This window comes from Danio rerio, chromosome 2 (assembly GCF_052040795.2).
Source record: "Danio rerio strain M-AB ecotype USA chromosome 2, GRCz13ab, whole genome shotgun sequence".
In the NCBI taxonomy this organism is placed as follows: Eukaryota; Metazoa; Chordata; class Actinopteri; order Cypriniformes; family Danionidae; genus Danio; species Danio rerio.
Window position 1 is genome coordinate 17,184,295 of NC_141022.1, and position 18,638 is coordinate 17,202,932.

Genomic DNA, 18,638 nt, shown 5'->3' on the forward strand with positions numbered 1-18,638 from the left:
TCAAGAGGTCTAGCTGCCCCAGAAAGAGTGACTGATTCCCGCCTATTGTGGCAGTTGCTGGCAGCTTGTTTTGGCATTCAAGAAACCCTCCATAAGTCTTACCCAGGGGTCCCTTTGGAGCTGAAGCTGCCCCAGACAGGGTGACTGACTCCCGCTTATTGTGGCAGCTCAATTGGGCATGGAAGAAACGCCCTGGAGGTCTTGTTCTTGGGGCCCTTCAAGAGCTCAAGCTGCCCCAGAAAGAGTGACTGATTCCTGCCAGTTGCTGGCAGCTCGTTTTGGCATTCAAGAAACCCTCCGCAAGTCTTACCCAGGGGTCCCTTTAGAGCTGAAGCTGCCCCAGAAAGAGTGACTCCTTCCCCGCTGACTGTGGTGGCTCAAGTGGGCATGGAAGAATCACCCTGGACGTCCTTCCCAATGGTCCCTTGGGCAGCTGAAGCTGCCCCAGACAGGGTGACTGATTCCTGCTAGTTGGGGCAGCACGTTTGGGCATGGAAGAAACGCCCTGGAGGTCTGTTCTTGGGGCCCTTCCAGAGGTCTAGCTGCCCCAGAAAGAGTGACTGATTCCCGCCTATTGTGGCAGCTCGTTTGGGCTTGGAAGAAACGCCCTGGAGGTCTTGTTCTTGGGGTCCTTCAAGAGCTCAAGCTGCCCCAGAAAGAGTGACTGATTCCTGCCAGTTGCTGGCAGCTCGTTTTGGCATTCAAGAAACCCTCCACAAGTCTTACCCAGGGGTCCCTTTAGAGCTGAAGCTGCCCCAGAAAGAGTGACTCCTTCCCCGCTGACTGTGGTGGCTCAAGTGGGCATGGAAGAATCACCCTGGAGGTCCTTCCCAGGGGTCCCTTAAGTAGCTGAGGCTGCCCCAGAAAGAGTGACTGATTCCTGCCAGTTGGGGCAGCTCCTTTGGGCATGGAAGAAATGCCCTGGAGGTCTTTTCTTGGGGTCCTTCAAGAGCTCAAGCTGCCCCGGAAAGAGTGACTGATTCCTGCCAATTGCTGGCAGCTCGTTTGGGCATGGAAGAAATGCCCTGGAGGTATTCTCTTGGGCTCCTTCAAGAGATCAAGCTGCCCCGGAAAGAGTGACATATTCCTGCCAGTTGCTGGCAGCTCGTTAGGGCATTCAAGAAACCCTCTGGAAGTCTTTCCCAGGGGTCCATTTTGAGCTGAAGCCGCCCCCGGAAAGAGTGACTGATTCCCCGCCGACTGTGGTGGCTCAAGTGGGCATGGAAGAAACACCCTGGAGGTCTTTTCTTGGGCTACTTCACGAGCTCAAGCTGTCCCAGAAAGAGTGACTGATCCCTGCCAGGAGCTGGCAGCTCGCGTGGGCGTTCAAGAAGCCCCCTGGAAGTCTTTTTCCAGGGTTCCCTTCAGAGCTGAAGCTGCCCCCGGAAAGAGTGGCTGGTTCCTGCCAATTGCTGGCAGCTCGTTCGGGCACGCAAGAAACTCTCTGGAGGTCTTTCCCAGGGTTCCCTTTAGAGCTGAAGCTGCCCCAAAAAGAGTGACTGATTCCCGCTGATTGTGGTGGCTCAAGTGGGCATGAAAGAATCACCCTGGAGGTCCTTCCCAATGGTCCCTTAAGTAGCTGAAGCTACCCCACAAAGAGTGACTGATTCCTGCTAGTTGGGGCAGCTCCTTTGGGCATGGAAGAAATGCCCTGGAGGTCTTTTCTTGGGGTCCTTCAAGAGCTCAAGCTGCCCCAGAAAGAGTGACTGATTCCTGCCAGTTGCTGGCAGCTCGTTTTGGCATTCAAGAAACCCTCCGCAAGTCTTACCCAGGGGTCCCTTTAGAGCTGAAGCTGCCCCAGAAAGAGTGACTCCTTCCCCGCTGACTGTGGTGGCTCAAGTGGGCATGGAAGAATCACCCTGGAGGTCCTTCCCAGGGGTCCCTTAAGTAGCTGAGGCTGCCCCAGAAAGAGTGACTGATTCCTGCTAGTTGGGGCAGCTCGTTTGGGATTGGAAGAAATGCCCTGGAGGTCTTTTCTTGGGCTCCTTCAAGAGCTCAAGCTGCCCCAGAAGGAGTGACTGATGTGGTGGCTCACGCGGGCATGGAAGAAATGCCATGCAAGTCCTTTCCAGGGGTTCCTTTAGAGCTGGAGCTGCCCCAAAAAAGAGTCACTGATTCCCGCTGACTGTGGTGGCTCATACGGGCATGGAAGTCTTTTCCCAAGGCTCAAGCAGGTAAAGGAAGACAGGTTGATCTCCGAGGCCGGCCCAGACAAAATCCTGGTCTGGACTTCTGAAGGGGGGATGGCAACTACACTGACTTGGTCGGAAAAGTCTCTCAAACAGGGGCTTTTCAAGTACCCTCATTGGGCACCAGCGGCCCATAGTCACGTCTCTTTGCCGTATTCAAGCTTGGAGTTTGTTTTTGGTCACCAACGGCTCTTAGTTAAGCCTAAAATGTTATGTCTGTCTGTCTGTCAGCAAATGTGCTGGAGGTTTAAGGGTTAAAAATTAGTACCTGTTATGCTTGCCGACATTGTATTATTTGTGGCGTAGATTGCGGCTCCTACTGCTGACAGTTTGTGGGTATCGCTTCTCGGCCTTTTGGCTAAGATCAAGTGTAGTATCTGTTCTTATCAGTTTAATATCTGATACGTGCCCTACCCGGGCACTATATATTAAATTGATTTTTGCAGCTGGGAGATGGGTTAGGGGCTTGCTCCACCCACTCCACGCATCGACCTGGTATTGCAGTACCTCCGGGAACGGTGCACTCATTAAGCGGTGAACAGCAGAACTAGATTGCATGAAATTTAACATAACGTTAGATTGAATGTAGGGACTTGCGCTTCTTTGCGATTAGGTATCTGTCTTATGCGCTCGTTTAGACAGTGAGCATGAACAACCCTCTTGGCAGGATCCTCTTATTCTAGTCCATGAGCCACGATGCACATATTGCAACTCAGGGAGGAAAAAAAAATAAATAAAAAAAATCCATCCAAAATTCCCAATCAGGACCTAAGTCTGACCTGGGGGATGGTGGGTCCAGAGAGCTGTGGAGAGGATAATTCCCAATCAGGACCCAAGTCTGACTTGGGGGATGGTGGGTCCAGAGAGCTGTGGAGAGGATAATTCCCAATCAGGACCTAAGTCTGACCTGGGGGATGGTGGGTCCAGAGAGCTGTGCAGAGGATTTGAAAAATGGCAAAGCATGAAACCCCCGCTCCTGTCGCATTCACCCAGGGTCCAAAGCGCCGGGCCGGGGCCCCAACTCCCAGCCTATGTGTGGGGACGTCCCGCGCCTAGAGGTACATGCCCCTTTGGGGCACCAGCGGCACGCAAGGCTGGCACCTGCGGTTAACCAAGTCAATGTTCCCGGGCTTAAGTTTGGGCTACCCGGGCACTGCTGGAGAACAGGTGTTCCTCCAGGGTCCCCCACAGGGCAGGTGCTTGCCCCCAGAGAGGGTGAAGATTACCCAGCCAGAGTCAAGGCCAGTGCGGGCAAGGAAAAACGCTCCGGAAAGGGGGGCCCTTAGGAGCTTAAGCGTATCCCCGGGAAAGGGTGACTGATTTCCGGCCAAGCTGGATTGGAAGAAAGGCTCTGGAAGTCCTTCCCATGGAAGGGTCCCTTAAGAGCTGGGTCTGACCCTAAAAAAGGTGATGGTTTCCCGCTAATTGTGGCCATGGAAGTCCTTCCAGGGCGCTTTTGAGAGCTAAAACACACCCCAGAAAGAGTGACCGATTCCTGCTGATTATGGTGGCTCAAGTGGGCATGGAAGAATCGCCCTGGAAGTCCTTCCCACTGGTCCCTTGAGTAGCCGAAGCTGCCCCAGAAAGGGTGACTGATTGCCGCTTGTGGAGGCATCTCGTTTGGGCTTGGAAGAAACGCCCTGGAGGTCTGTTCTTGGGGCCCTTCCAGAGGTCTAGCTGCCCCAGAAAGAGTGACTGATTCCCGCCTATTGTGGCAGCTCGTTTGGGCTTGGAAGAAACGCCCTGGAGGTCTTGTTCTTGGGGTCCTTCAAGAGGTCTAGCTGCCCCAGAAAGAGTGACTGATTCCCGCCTATTGTGGCAGTTGCTGGCAGCTTGTTTTGGCATTCAAGAAACCCTCCATAAGTCTTACCCAGGGGTCCCTTTGGAGCTGAAGCTGCCCCAGACAGGGTGACTGACTCCCGCTTATTGTGGCAGCTCAATTGGGCATGGAAGAAACGCCCTGGAGGTCTTGTTCTTGGGGCCCTTCAAGAGCTCAAGCTGCCCCAGAAAGAGTGACTGATTCCTGCCAGTTGCTGGCAGCTCGTTTTGGCATTCAAGAAACCCTCCGCAAGTCTTACCCAGGGGTCCCTTTAGAGCTGAAGCTGCCCCAGAAAGAGTGACTCCTTCCCCGCTGACTGTGGTGGCTCAAGTGGGCATGGAAGAATCACCCTGGACGTCCTTCCCAATGGTCCCTTGGGCAGCTGAAGCTGCCCCAGACAGGGTGACTGATTCCAGCTAGTTGGGGCAGCACGTTTGGGCATGGAAGAAACGCCCTGGAGGTCTGTTCTTGGGGCCCTTCCAGAGGTCTAGCTGCCCCAGAAAGAGTGACTGATTCCCGCCTATTGTGGCAGCTCGTTTGGGCTTGGAAGAAACGCCCTGGAGGTCTTGTTCTTGGGGTCCTTCAAGAGCTCAAGCTGCCCCAGAAAGAGTGACTGATTCCTGCCAGTTGCTGGCAGCTCGTTTTGGCATTCAAGAAACCCTCCACAAGTCTTACCCAGGGGTCCCTTTAGAGCTGAAGCTGCCCCAGAAAGAGTGACTCCTTCCCCGCTGACTGTGGTGGCTCAAGTGGGCATGGAAGAATCACCCTGGAGGTCCTTCCCAGGGGTCCCTTAAGTAGCTGAGGCTGCCCCAGAAAGAGTGACTGATTCCTGCCAGTTGGGGCAGCTCCTTTGGGCATGGAAGAAATGCCCTGGAGGTCTTTTCTTGGGGTCCTTCAAGAGCTCAAGCTGCCCCGGAAAGAGTGACTGATTCCTGCCAATTGCTGGCAGCTCGTTTGGGCATGGAAGAAATGCCCTGGAGGTATTCTCTTGGGCTCCTTCAAGAGATCAAGCTGCCCCGGAAAGAGTGACATATTCCTGCCAGTTGCTGGCAGCTCGTTAGGGCATTCAAGAAACCCTCTGGAAGTCTTTCCCAGGGGTCCATTTTGAGCTGAAGCCGCCCCCGGAAAGAGTGACTGATTCCCCGCCGACTGTGGTGGCTCAAGTGGGCATGGAAGAAACACCCTGGAGGTCTTTTCTTGGGCTACTTCACGAGCTCAAGCTGTCCCAGAAAGAGTGACTGATCCCTGCCAGGAGCTGGCAGCTCGCGTGGGCGTTCAAGAAGCCCCCTGGAAGTCTTTTTCCAGGGTTCCCTTCAGAGCTGAAGCTGCCCCCGGAAAGAGTGGCTGGTTCCTGCCAATTGCTGGCAGCTCGTTCGGGCACGCAAGAAACTCTCTGGAGGTCTTTCCCAGGGTTCCCTTTAGAGCTGAAGCTGCCCCAAAAAGAGTGACTGATTCCCGCTGATTGTGGTGGCTCAAGTGGGCATGAAAGAATCACCCTGGAGGTCCTTCCCAATGGTCCCTTAAGTAGCTGAAGCTACCCCACAAAGAGTGACTGATTCCTGCTAGTTGGGGCAGCTCCTTTGGGCATGGAAGAAATGCCCTGGAGGTCTTTTCTTGGGGTCCTTCAAGAGCTCAAGCTGCCCCAGAAAGAGTGACTGATTCCTGCCAGTTGCTGGCAGCTCGTTTTGGCATTCAAGAAACCCTCCGCAAGTCTTACCCAGGGGTCCCTTTAGAGCTGAAGCTGCCCCAGAAAGAGTGACTCCTTCCCCGCTGACTGTGGTGGCTCAAGTGGGCATGGAAGAATCACCCTGGAGGTCCTTCCCAGGGGTCCCTTAAGTAGCTGAGGCTGCCCCAGAAAGAGTGACTGATTCCTGCTAGTTGGGGCAGCTCGTTTGGGATTGGAAGAAATGCCCTGGAGGTCTTTTCTTGGGCTCCTTCAAGAGCTCAAGCTGCCCCAGAAGGAGTGACTGATGTGGTGGCTCACGCGGGCATGGAAGAAATGCCATGCAAGTCCTTTCCAGGGGTTCCTTTAGAGCTGGAGCTGCCCCAAAAAAGAGTCACTGATTCCCGCTGACTGTGGTGGCTCATACGGGCATGGAAGTCTTTTCCCAAGGCTCAAGCAGGTAAAGGAAGACAGGTTGATCTCCGAGGCCGGCCCAGACAAAATCCTGGTCTGGACTTCTGAAGGGGGGATGGCAACTACACTGACTTGGTCGGAAAAGTCTCTCAAACAGGGGCTTTTCAAGTACCCTCATTGGGCACCAGCGGCCCATAGTCACGTCTCTTTGCCGTATTCAAGCTTGGAGTTTGTTTTTGGTCACCAACGGCTCTTAGTTAAGCCTAAAATGTTATGTCTGTCTGTCTGTCAGCAAATGTGCTGGAGGTTTAAGGGTTAAAAATTAGTACCTGTTATGCTTGCCGACATTGTATTATTTGTGGCGTAGATTGCGGCTCCTACTGCTGACAGTTTGTGTGTATCGCTTCTCGGCCTTTTGGCTAAGATCAAGTGTAGTATCTGTTCTTATCAGTATTATACTTGGGCTTACCTCGCGGGCAGTGACAGCGATCGCCTCTTGGAGGTTTCCTGGCTCACAATTACTCCTGTGTTGTGAGCCCTCAACCCTTGAGAGGTAAAGGAATTGCACTTTTTAAGGTAAGACGTTTTAAGTATTTATTGGCTATTTATTGTGGTTTTAGTGTTTTAGTGTGTTTTAAGCTGTTGGTGCCTCCACCATGTCGGCTGCTCGTGCCGGCGTGAGGAGGCACCACAGCGTACGCTTTTTATTAAAAGAAAAAAATGGTAAGCTCCTGGAGATGTCCAGACTGGACTTCTCCAGGAAGCTGATACAAAAAACCTTAAATTTTAGACCTGAAGACCTGAATTGTATAGTGACTCTGCCTCTAGGAAAAGGATTTGATGTTAGTTTTAGAGCTGCTTCCCTATTAAATGACTTCTGGCAAAGGTTTGATGCGGTTAAGATCCAGTTTTCCATGTTTACTGTGGAAAAACTTTCTGACAACACACTTAAAACTGTGATTGTCAGAATGTTTAATGAAACAGTTACTGGAGATGACATTTGTGTGTGGCTGGGCAGATATTGCACTGTTCGAGGCCAGCCAGTCAAGGTGCTAGATGAGGATGGCATCTGGAATTGCTCCTGGCGAATTCCCATTAAACAATGGGAAGATGCCGGGGGCTACCAGGGCCTGAGACATCTGCCCTCAATGATTGTGCTTGGAGAGAACAGGGGCTACATTCATTATCAGGGGATGCCCAAATTGTGCAGAAAGTGTGGGAAGAATGGGCATCTCGCTGAAGCATGCCAGGAGTTAATCTGTGGGAAGTGCAGAGAAGTTGGTCACAGTTTTGAGCAGTGCACCAATGGCAGGCGGTGCAATCTGTGTGGAGAAGAAAACCATCTCTTCAGAGATTGCCCAAAAAGCTTTGCCAACAAGCTGAAAAACAACAAAATGGCCGCCCCACAAGCAAGCATGGTTGAACAAAGGGAGGAGGCGGTCCCTGTGGTTTTGGCGGGAAATTCCCTGCCAGCCACAGGAACCGGCCAGGAAGAAGGAAATGGGGCGGCCGTAGGGGCGGAGTCACCCATTTTATTTGAACAGAGGGAGGAAGCCCCTCCCCAACAAAGTGTGACACAAAATGTAACAGCCAATGAGGAGGAGGAAACGGCTTCCTCTCTCCTCACCGTCTCTGAGGCAAGTGTTGACGCTAGTCAAAGTGAAACTCAGTGTTCACTTCCTTATGCTCAGATGCAGAAACGGGCTGCGAGATCTCCTCTAGAAATGGAGGAGAAAAGACTAAGGGCTTCAGAGCGGCTAGATAGTTCCAAATCGGAAGATCTAGACCGCTCATGGCCCTTAGGTTCTCCTAATGGAGTTTCATTTCTGCATGTAAAGCTAAGATCATCATCACCGAAGGAGCTACAAGAGGTCTTCTCTGTGGCTTCTGAAGTGGTTAGCATCTCCTCCCCTGACCCAACACCTGTTGGGATAGGTGAAGAGCAGATGCAACAAGACATAACCTGATTTTTATCTTGTTTTTAAAATTATTGATATCTTTGTAAACTAACTGTAACTCTTTTAAATGTTCATATCCCCTTTTCATCTGCTCATGGCCCTTACTATTTCCACTATTAATGTGAGAAGTGTGAGGAGCCCCATTCGAGCACAAAGCGTTTTATCTTTTTTAAAACTCTTAAAGTCTGATGTGTTTTTATTACAAGAATGTGCCTTACCTTTTATCTCTAATTACAGAAAGTGGGAAGACGTGTGGACCCCAGGTCCCTCCCTATGGAGCGGATCGAACCAAAACAAAAATGATGGGGTCGCAATTTTAATAAACAATCCCAACATTCTGGTGAAGGGTACCACTGTGGTGAGAGATGGGCGGGCCTTTTTAGTAACACTGACTTTTTTAGGAAGAGATTTTAATGTTTTAAATATATACGGACACACTGATAAAAACGAGAGATATGAACTTTTAGAAGACTTGCAGCCCCACATGCTTGGTAAACCTCCCCTAGTGGTGGCAGGGGATTTTAATTGTATTCTAACACAGAAAGACAGGAAAAAGGCAGATTTTAAATTGGACAAAACATCAACTCTTTTAAACAATTTAGTTAAAGATTTTAAATTAGTTGACTGTTTTAGACAAGTGCATCCAAGAGAGGAAGGCTTCACTTGGTTCAGTAGTGACAGCACCAGTGCCTCTCGAATAGACTATATTTTTACAAGAGATTTCCCGCCCGTGGATGCTACATTGACCCCCACCTTTTTTTCTGATCACACAATACTATCCTGCACTCTTTCACTTCCCCCTGGTGTGACGTTAGGCGGAGGGCTGTGGAAGCTGAACTGCTCCCTGTTGGAAGAGGAGGAAGTGGTTAAAGGATATAGGGAGCAGTTCAGCCAATGGCAGACCCTCCAGGACTTTTATGATACACGAGCACAGTGGTGGGAAATGGTTAAAGGGAGGACAAAAACATATTTTAAAAAAATAGGAAAACAGAGAAAAAACAAAAGGAAAAAACGCATGTTGGGGCTGCAAAAACGTTTACAAAGATATTTTAACCTTTTAAACATGGGCTTTGATTTTAACAACGAAATTAAAGAAGTTAAAAAAGAGATGTTGGTTTTAGCAGAGGAAAATAGCAGGGGAGTGATTTTAAGAGCAAAAGAGAAAAAAATTGAAGAAAATGAAAAGTGTACAAGATATTTTTTTAAAAAAATAATCACAAAGGGAGGGGGGATATCAAAGATAAAAAACGACGAGGGGACTATTTTAAATACCACAGAGGGGGTTTTAAAAGAAGTCGAAAAGTTTTACGAAAACTTATATGGGGAAAAAATAGTACACGAGGACGCTTCAAATGAGGTTTTAAATTTTTTAGACAAAAAAGTACAAAAAGAAAAACATTCAGTTTTAACCCAAGATTTTAAGAAAGAAGATTTAGATAAAGCTCTTAAAAGTTTTAAAAAGGGGAAGTCTCCAGGAATGGACGGTCTTCCCCTGGAGTTTTATCAATGTTTCTGGGACATTTTAGCTGGGGTTTTACTGACTGTTTTTAATGAATTTGAAAATTTTAACAAACTACCTGCGGATTTTAGATTAGGAATAGTTTCTCTGCTTTTTAAAAAAGATGACAAGACAATTTTAAAAAATTGGCGACCAATTACTCTTTTAAACACTGATTATAAATTTTTTACAAAGATTTTAGCGACAAGGATGTCGACAGTTTTAGAGGATGTAATCCACCCGGATCAAGCCTGTGCTGTGCCCGGGAGGAAGATCACGGACAGCCTATTGCTGATCCGAGATGCCATCTGTTACGCGAGAGACAGAAACATTCGTCTAGCCGTGGTAAATTTAGATTTTGAAAAAGCATTTGACAGAGTCTCGCACCAGTACTTGTTACAAGTACTGGAAAAAATGGGGTTCCCGGGAAGATTTTTAGCATGGGTGGGACTGCTGTACAACGACCTTGTCAGCAAAATCATTGTAAATGGGCATTTAACAAAAGCAGTAAATATCTGCAGTGGCGTCCGTCAAGGGTGTCCGTTATCCCCACTCCTGTATGTGGTTTGTATTGAACCACTGGCACAGCTCTTGAGAAGGGATAAATGGATTACAGGTTTTAAAATTCCGGGGGGTTTGACAGCATCTTGTGTTTTATATATGGACGACGTTACCCTTTTAACGACAGACCTCACCTCGGCCCGAAGAGCTATGGATTTGACCGATTTCTACGGTCGGGCCTCGGGAGCCAGATTAAACCGAAAAAAGTCCGAGGCCCAGCTCTTCGGGCCGTGGGGTAACGTCGTCACAGAGGGACTAGAGCTGACTTTTAAGGAAAATGATTTTAAAATTTTAGGGGTAAAATTTGACAAAGAGGGTGGGGGAGGGCAAAATTGGAACGACATTTTAACAAAGGTAAACCAAAAGTTGGGATTCTGGGGGTTACGAAAATTAACAATGGAGGGTAAAATTTTGATTTTTAAATCCGTAATTTTACCACTCATTTTACTTGTTTCTTCTGTTTTTAGTCCACCAAGACGTTTTATCAGGAAGTTGGAAAGGGCGGTGTTTTATTTCCTGTGGGGATCCAAGTGGGAGCGCCTAAGAAGAACAGAGTTAAAGAAAAAGCCCGAACATGGTGGAAAAGGCCTCCCGGATCCCCACCTGTTTTTAGGCAGCCGCTTCACCGCCCTGCATTTTAGTTACGCGTTGACCCCATCCAGAGAAAACAAGACGGCTGCCATGACTCGCTTCTGGATGGGGTCCTACCTGAGAACCCTGAAAGTTTTAGCAGTGGACCTTAAGTACCCAGTGTCTTTTAATTTACCTAGGGAGTATGATTTTATAAAGAAATTTTTAAAGAAGTATGTTTTAGAGACTAACGATGTCACCATTTTAACTAACCACAAGGCTCTCATTTCTCTTGTGCAGGATCGAGAGACGGTGAGTCGGGTCCCGGGCCTCACATTATGTGAGGCCCAACAAGTGTGGAGGAACGCGGCCCACCCAGCTCTCCAGAACGGACACAAGGACCTGTTGTGGATGGTGGCACATGAGATCCTCCCGGTCAGGGCGGTCATGCACTCCAGAGGCATGGCCAGAAACCCCGTCTGCCCACGGCCTGGGTGTGGATGCCCAGAGACCGTGCGGCACCTGCTCTGGGAGTGCGGCGCTGCGCGGGACCTGTGGGCCAGGACCGGCCCCCTGTATCATCAGTACCTGCCGGCGGGGAGGGCCCAGATGGACTACCACCTTATCATCCATGGGGTGGGCCAGGGCGTGAAAGACATGACAAAACAGGACTTTACATCGCTCTGGCTCACCCTGACCGCCATCAAGGATGCCATCTGGGTCACAAGAAACCTGCTGGTGGGGAAGCAGGTCACGGTACCCCTGCAAGGGACAAAGGGACTGATAACAACCACGCTACAGGGGTACCGGACCTTGACAAGAGGCCAAGGGGGCCGGGGTCGCACGGAGGAGGTCCCGGCCGCCACCGTACCTGGCCGCCCGTAGATGCACCCTCACCACTCTGGCTACGGGAACAGCGGGCCAGCAGGCCAGAGGAGGGGGATCTCCGCTATGCCCTTGAAACACAGGGGCTGTGACCGTCCTGGAGAGTTGGTGTGAATGGACTTTTTTTGGTATGACTCACCCTCGATCCTGGACAAAGAAATGATTTTATCTTCTTATTGTTACTATTGCTTTTCATGCATTTTTTAACGGACTGGTTTTTATCACTTTTTTTATCAACATCTACGCCAAGGACTTTTTTTTACATAACACACGCACACACAAAAGACTTTCGCACAACATACACTTTTATTTCCTCCAAAAACCCTGATTTTAAAGTGTTTTTGTTAAGTGCCATATGTCTTTTAATGTGTATTGAAACGTTTTAAAATGTGTGTTTTATGTTTCAATTCATTTTTACTAAGTCCTGCGTTGTTAAAATGGTGACTAGACCGTGATTCTTTTTTAGACCCGTTTTAATTTTTATTGAACAGCTTGTTTTTTAGTCTTTCATTTGTTTGCCTTTTTTTTTAAAAAAAAAACATGTCCTCTATACACTTGACATTTTATGTTCATTTAAAGTACTTTTGCAAGTATTTATTTATTTATTTATTTATTTATTTATGTATATATTTATTCATTTTTTATTTATTTACTGTTAAGTACTCAAATGAAACTAAGTGAAGAGATATGTTTTTAAATATGATTGTGATGTAAGAAACAAATGGGAAACGCTGTCAATAAATTTTTTTCGTAAGAAAAAAAAATCTGTTCTTATCAGTATTATATTTGATCTGGTCACGCGGCTGGGACGGCGATCGCCTCTTGGAGGTTCACCCTGGTGCCTGCTTTTGTAGCGGCCACCACAACCTTTGGGAGGTACACCGGCTGAGCGTTTTCGTGAAGTCTTTTAAGGTAAGGTTTTAAGTATTTATTGATTTGGCTGTTTTATTGGTGTGGGTTTATAGAGAGCTGTTGGTGCCTCCACCATGTCGGCTGCTCGTGCCGGCATGCGGAGGCACCACAGCGTGCGTTTTAATCTTAAAACTGTTAACGGAAAGCTCCTGGAGTTGTCCCGCTTGGACTTCTCCAGGAAGCTAATCCAAAAAGCCTTGAAATTTAAACCGGATGAACTGAACTGTATAGTGACTCTGCCCCTTAACAAGGGATTTGATGTTAGCTTTAAAGCTGCCTCCCACTTAAACGTTTTTTGGCAAAGATTTGACTCTGTAAAAGACCAGTTCGCCATGTTTACTGTGGAAAAACTTTCAGACAACACACTTAAAACTGTGATTGTCAGAATGTTTAATGAAACAGTGACTGGTGAAGACATTTGTGTATGGCTGGGAAGATTTTGCACTGTTCGCGGACAGCCAGTTAAGGTGCTAGATGAGGATGGCATCTGGAATTGCTCCTGGCGGATTCCCATCAAACAATGGGAGGATGCCGGAGGATTCCAGGGCCTGAGACATCTGCCCTCCATGATTGTGCTGGGAGAGAACAGAGGCTACATTCATTACCAAGGCATGCCCAAACTTTGTAGAAAGTGCAACAAGTTTGGGCATTTAGCAGAAGCGTGCCAAGAAACAGTATGCGGGAAGTGTAAAGAAATTGGACATAGTTTTGAACAATGTACCAATGGCAGGCGGTGCAATCTCTGTGGTGATTCAAACCATCTCTATAGAGATTGCCCAAAAAGCTTTGCAAACAAACTGAAAAGTCAAAAAATGGCCGCCCCACCGACCACGCTGGTTTTAGAACAAAGAGAAGGGGCGGGGCCCGAGGTTTTGGCGGGAGCCGACATCTCCCAGCCAGCCTCGGAACCCAACCAATGCCGAGAAGGTGGGGCGGCCCCGGGGGCGGAGTCACAGTCGGTAGAGGTGGGGAGAGAGGAGGTAAACGAACCAATAGGAATGGAAAAGGGAGAGGAAACGACCTCCTCTCTCCTCACCGTCTCTGAAGTGAGTGTTGCATCAAGTGATGCTTCACTATCCAATGCTCAGGTGCAGAAAAGACCTGCAGACTCTCCTCTGTATGATGCAGAGAAGAAACAAAGAGTGGTCGGTGGCTCAGATGGTTCAGAAATGGACAGTCTGAGCCACGAATGGCCACTCAAGTCTCCAAATGAGGTCTCATTTTTGCACATTAAGCTTACATCATCATCGCCTAAAGAACCACAAGAGCTCGTCTCTGTGGGCTCTGAGGCGATAGGCACTTCCTCTAATTCTTCCCCTGATTGCCATGGGGGAAAAGATGAGGAAATGCTACAGGACCACACGTGAGTTTTAAAAGATTTTATCGTCTTTTAATCTGCGTGATTGGTGAGTTTTACCTCTTTTAATTGTCGCCTTTATAACGGTTCATGTCTTTTATCCATATACTGCTCATGGCCCTCACAATCTCAACTATAAATGTCAGAAGTGTGAGGTCCAACACAAGAGCACAGAGTATCCTATCCTTTTTAAAAACTTTTAAGTCAGACATGTTTTTACTGCAAGAGTGTTCTCTGCCCTTTTTAAAAAACTATAGAAAATGGGAAGAACTCTGGACCCCTGGACCCTCCATTTGGAGTGGATCCAATTTTAATAAAAATGATGGGGTCGCTATTTTAATTAATAATCCCAATATCTTGGTGGAGGGCAGCACGGTTTTAAGAGACGGACGGGCACTTTTAGCTAATCTGACTTTTTTAGATAAGGGTTTTAAGGTTATTAACGTATATGGTTTTAATGATAAAAATGAAAGACATGAGCTTTTAGTGGACTTGCAACCCCACATATTAGGTAGGGCACCCCTAATTTTAGCAGGAGATTTTAATTGCATTTTAACAAACAAGGACAGAAGAAAAACAGAGGGTTTTAAATTGGATAAAACATCCTTTTTATTGCAGGGTATGGTTAGGGATTTTAAATTAGTCGACTGTTTTAAAACAATGCATCAAAGAGAGGAGGGCTTCACCTGGTTCAGTGGTGATGGTACCAGAGCCTCTCGAATCGACTACATTTTTACACGAGACTGCCCGCCAACTGATGCTAAACTAACCCCCCTCTTTTTTACTGACCACACAATGCTATCTTGCACTCTTTCACTCCCCACAGGTGTGACGGTAGGGGGAGGGCTGTGGAAGCTGAACTGCTCTCTGCTAAAAGACGAGGAGGTAGTTAGAGATTACAGAGAGCAGTTCAGCCAATGGCAGACCCTCCAGGACTTTTACGATTCACGAGCACAATGGTGGGAAAAGGTGAAAGACTGGACGAGAGGTTTTTTTAGACATATAGGGAAGAGAAATAAAGATAAAGAAAAAAGACATATGATGGGGTTGCAAAAAAGATTACAACGCTATTTTAATCTTTTAAACGAAGGTCTTGATTTTAATGATGAAATAAAAGAGGTAAAAAATGAAATGTCAGTTTTAAGTGAAATTCAAAGTAAAGGTTTTATTTTAAGAAGTAAAGAAAAACATATTGAGGAAGGGGAAAAGTGCACAAGATATTTTTTTAAAAAAATAATCACTCGGGGACAAACAATAAACAGTTTAAAATTAAATGGGAGGGAAGTGCACACAACTAAAGAAATTTTAAATGGCGTCGAAAATTTTTATGAAGAATTGTATAAAGAAAAACAAACAGATGAATATATTCAATTAGAAGTCTTAAATTTTTTAGAAAAAAAAGTAAGTAAGGAAAACAGTTTTTTAGCTCAAGATTTTACAATTCTAGAAGTTTTTAAAGCTCTTAAAAGTTTTAAAAATGGGAAGTCCCCAGGAATGGATGGACTTCCCCTAGAATTTTATGTCACCTTTTGGGACATTTTAGGACAAGAGCTTTTAACTGTTTTTAAAGAATTTGAGACTTCTAACCGACTGCCAGATAGTTTTAGAACAGGGATAGTTTCACTTTTACATAAAAAAGATGACAAGACTGACTTAAAAAATTGGAGACCAATCACGCTTTTAAATTTTGACTGTAAGCTTTTTACAAAAATTTTAGCGACGCGCATGTCAATGGTTTTAGAAGACGTAATCCACCCGGATCAAGCTTGTGCTGTGCCCGGGAGAAAGATCACGGACAGCCTGGTATTGATTAGAGATGCCATCTGTTACGCGAGAGACAGAGATAATCGGCTAATAGTCCTAAATTTAGATTTTGAAAAAGCATTCGACCGAATCTCGCACCAGTTCCTTTTTAAGGTCCTGGAGAAAATGGGCTTTCCAGGGAGGTTCATAGAGTGGGTGGGACTGCTATATAAAGATCTGATTAGCAAAATTATGGTTAATGGGCATCTAACCAAAGCTGTCAATATTCACAGCGGCGTCCGTCAAGGGTGTCCTTTATCCCCGCTCTTGTATGTGGCTTGTATTGAGCCACTGGCACAGATCTTGAGAAGGGACAAATGGATTAATGGTTTTAACGTGCCTGGCACAGGGGGGTTGACGGCCACCTGTGTCCTATACATGGATGACATAACACTTTTAATGACCAACCTCGCATCGGCCCGAAGAGCTATGGATTTGACAGAATGGTATGGTCGGGCCTCGGGCGCCAGACTAAATCGAAATAAGTCCGAGGCCCAGCTCTTCGGGCCGTGGGGGAAGGTGGACACAGGTGGTCTAGACTTGGTTTTTAAAAAGAGTGATCTTAAAATTTTAGGGATTAAATTTGACGAAGAGGGTGGAGGAGGGGGGAACTGGACTGACTTGTTAGGGAAAGCTAAGAGTAGATTAGGTTTTTGGGGTTTAAGACAACTGACTTTAGAGGGAAAAGTTTTAATTTTTAAAGCTGTTGTTTTACCCTTGCTTTTACTGACATGTTCTGTTTTTAGTCCTCCTAGATTCTTCCTTTTAAATCTGGAGAGGGCGGTCTTTTACTTTCTGTGGGGGTCCAAATGGGACAGAGTGAAGAGGGAGGTCTTTAAGAAAAGGAAGGAAAATGGTGGAAAAGGCCTCCCTGACCTCCACCTGTTTTTAGCAAGTCGTTTGACCGCCCTGCACTTCAGATATGCGGTGACCCCATCCAGAGAAAACAAGACGGCAGCAATGGTGCGATTCTGGATGGGGTCTTACCTCCGCCATTTAAAAATCATACCCGCAGATCTGAAGTGCCCAGTGGCTTTTAACCTGCCAAAAGAATATGGTTTTATCAAGAAATTTTTAAAGAAACATTTTTTAGAGCAGGAAGATGCCACTGTTTTAACTAACCATAAATCTTTGATCTCTCTTGTGCAGGATCGAGAGCAAGTGAGTCGGGTTCCGGGCCTCACACTCGGTGAGGCCCAACAGGCCTGGAAGAACGCGGCCCACCCAGCTCTCCAGAACAGACATAAGGACCTAGCGTGGATGGTGGCACACGAGATCCTCCCGGTCAGGGCGGTAATGCACTCCAGAGGCATGGCCAAGACCTCCATCTGCCCACGGCCCGGATGCTCAAGCCCGGAGACCGTGCGGCATCTGCTCTGGGAGTGCGGCGCTGCGCGGGACCTGTGGGCAGCCACCGGCCCCCTATACCAACGGAATCTGCCAGCGGGAGGGGCCCAGATGAGTTACCACCTAGCCATCCATGGGGTGGGCCGGGGTGCGACGGACATGGAGAAAGAAGACTTTACCGCACTCTGGCTCACCCTAAACGCCATCAAGGATGCCATCTGGGTCACCAGGAACCTGCTGGTAGCAAAGGGCGTCACGGTGCCCCTCCACAGGGCAAAGCACATGGTATCATCTACGCTAGAGGGGTACCGGGCGCCAACTTTAGGACGAGGGGGCCGGGGTCACACGAGGAGGGTCCCGGCCGCCACCGTACCTGGCTGCCCGTAGATGCACCCTCACCAATCTGGCTACGGGAACAGCGGGCCAGCGGGCCGGAGGAGGGGGATCTCCGCTATGCCCCGGAAACATAGAGACTGTGGTTGTTTTGGAGAGCTGGAGTGAATGGACTTTTCTTGTTAAGACTCACTCTCGATCCTGCACAAGAGCGAGTTTTTAGTTTCTGAACTGGCTTTTATTGGTTTGCTTTTATTTCTTTTAGCTTTGGCCTTTTAGTGCTTTTAGTGGACATTTTATTTCATCATTCGCTCTCGTTTTAACAAGGAATTTTCACCACAAACATACATGGACTTTTAACACAAACACTGACTCCTAAACGTACACTCACGAACTTTTACACAAACATGGACTTTGAAGCAGAAATCACAAAACAAAAAAACATAACACAAAGACAGCAACAACAACAAAATTTCACTCTGCTTTTATGTATATATTTAGGTACACATGAACTGATTTTATTTCTCTGAATTTGTAAATTCATTCATTTTATTTTATTTTATTATTGCACCAATATATACATGTTTTTGTTGGTTTTCAAGAGTGAGATTGTAGTCTTTTAGTATTATGCTGTTTTATTTTGACTTTTAAGAAGTGCATTGTGATTTATTGTGTGGTTTTATGATTGTTTTAGTGAGAAGTGATAAGTGTCAACTAATGTAAAGAAAGTTCTTAAAATATGTGTGATTTTTGATAAACGATGAAATTGTGTCAATAAATTTTTTCGAAAGAAAAAAAAAAAAAAATCTGTTCTTATCAGTTTAATATCTGATACGTGCCCTACCCGGGCACTATATATTAAATTGATTTTTGCAGCTGGGAGATGGGTTAGGGGCTTGCTCCACCCACTCCACGCATCGACCTGGTATTGCAGTACCTCCGGGAACGGTGCACTCATTAAGCGGTGAACAGCAGAACTAGATTGCATGAAATTTAACATAACGTTAGATTGAATGTAGGGACTTGCGCTTCTTTGCGATTAGGTATCTGTCTTATGCGCTCGTTTAGACAGTGAGCATGAACAACCCTCTTGGCAGGATCCTCTTATTCTAGTCCATGAGCCACGATGCACATATTGCAACTCAGGGAGGAAAAAAAAATAAATAAAAAAAATCCATCCAAAATTCCCAATCAGGACCTAAGTCTGACCTGGGGGATGGTGGGTCCAGAGAGCTGTGGAGAGGATAATTCCCAATCAGGACCCAAGTCTGACTTGGGGGATGGTGGGTCCAGAGAGCTGTGGAGAGGATAATTCCCAATCAGGACCTA

General features: G+C 47.1%; 1 protein-coding gene and 3 non-coding genes across 4 annotated transcripts; all 4 read left to right on the forward strand.

Moving 5' to 3' along the window:
* Positions 1 to 2,527: 2,527 nt before the first annotated feature.
* On the forward strand, positions 2,528 to 2,718 carry LOC141379387 (U2 spliceosomal RNA). The gene has a single exon (XR_015479284.1). It is a non-coding gene; the product is annotated as a U2 spliceosomal RNA (small nuclear RNA).
* A 3,766-nt stretch (positions 2,719 to 6,484) lies between these two features.
* Positions 6,485 to 6,670, forward strand: LOC147846275 (U2 spliceosomal RNA). Its single transcript, XR_015479304.1, has one exon. It is a non-coding gene; the product is annotated as a U2 spliceosomal RNA (small nuclear RNA).
* Positions 6,495 to 18,115, forward strand: LOC147846276 (uncharacterized). The gene is made up of 3 exons (XM_087240614.1): positions 6,495 to 6,535; positions 12,336 to 12,469; positions 16,779 to 18,115. The coding sequence occupies exon 3, from the start codon at positions 16,890 to 16,892 to the stop codon at positions 17,361 to 17,363; it is 474 nt and encodes a 157-aa protein (XP_087096740.1). The 5' UTR covers positions 6,495 to 6,535; positions 12,336 to 12,469; positions 16,779 to 16,889; the 3' UTR covers positions 17,364 to 18,115.
* LOC147846277 (U2 spliceosomal RNA) lies at positions 18,084 to 18,268 on the forward strand. Its single transcript, XR_015479300.1, has one exon. It is a non-coding gene; the product is annotated as a U2 spliceosomal RNA (small nuclear RNA).
* The last annotated feature ends 370 nt before the right edge of the window (positions 18,269 to 18,638 follow it).

Excerpts from the sequence above, each read along its gene's own strand:
- LOC147846276 (XM_087240614.1), top strand. The coding sequence starts at position 16,890 with ATGGTGGCACACGAGATCCTCCCGGTCAGGGCGGTAATGCACTCCAGA.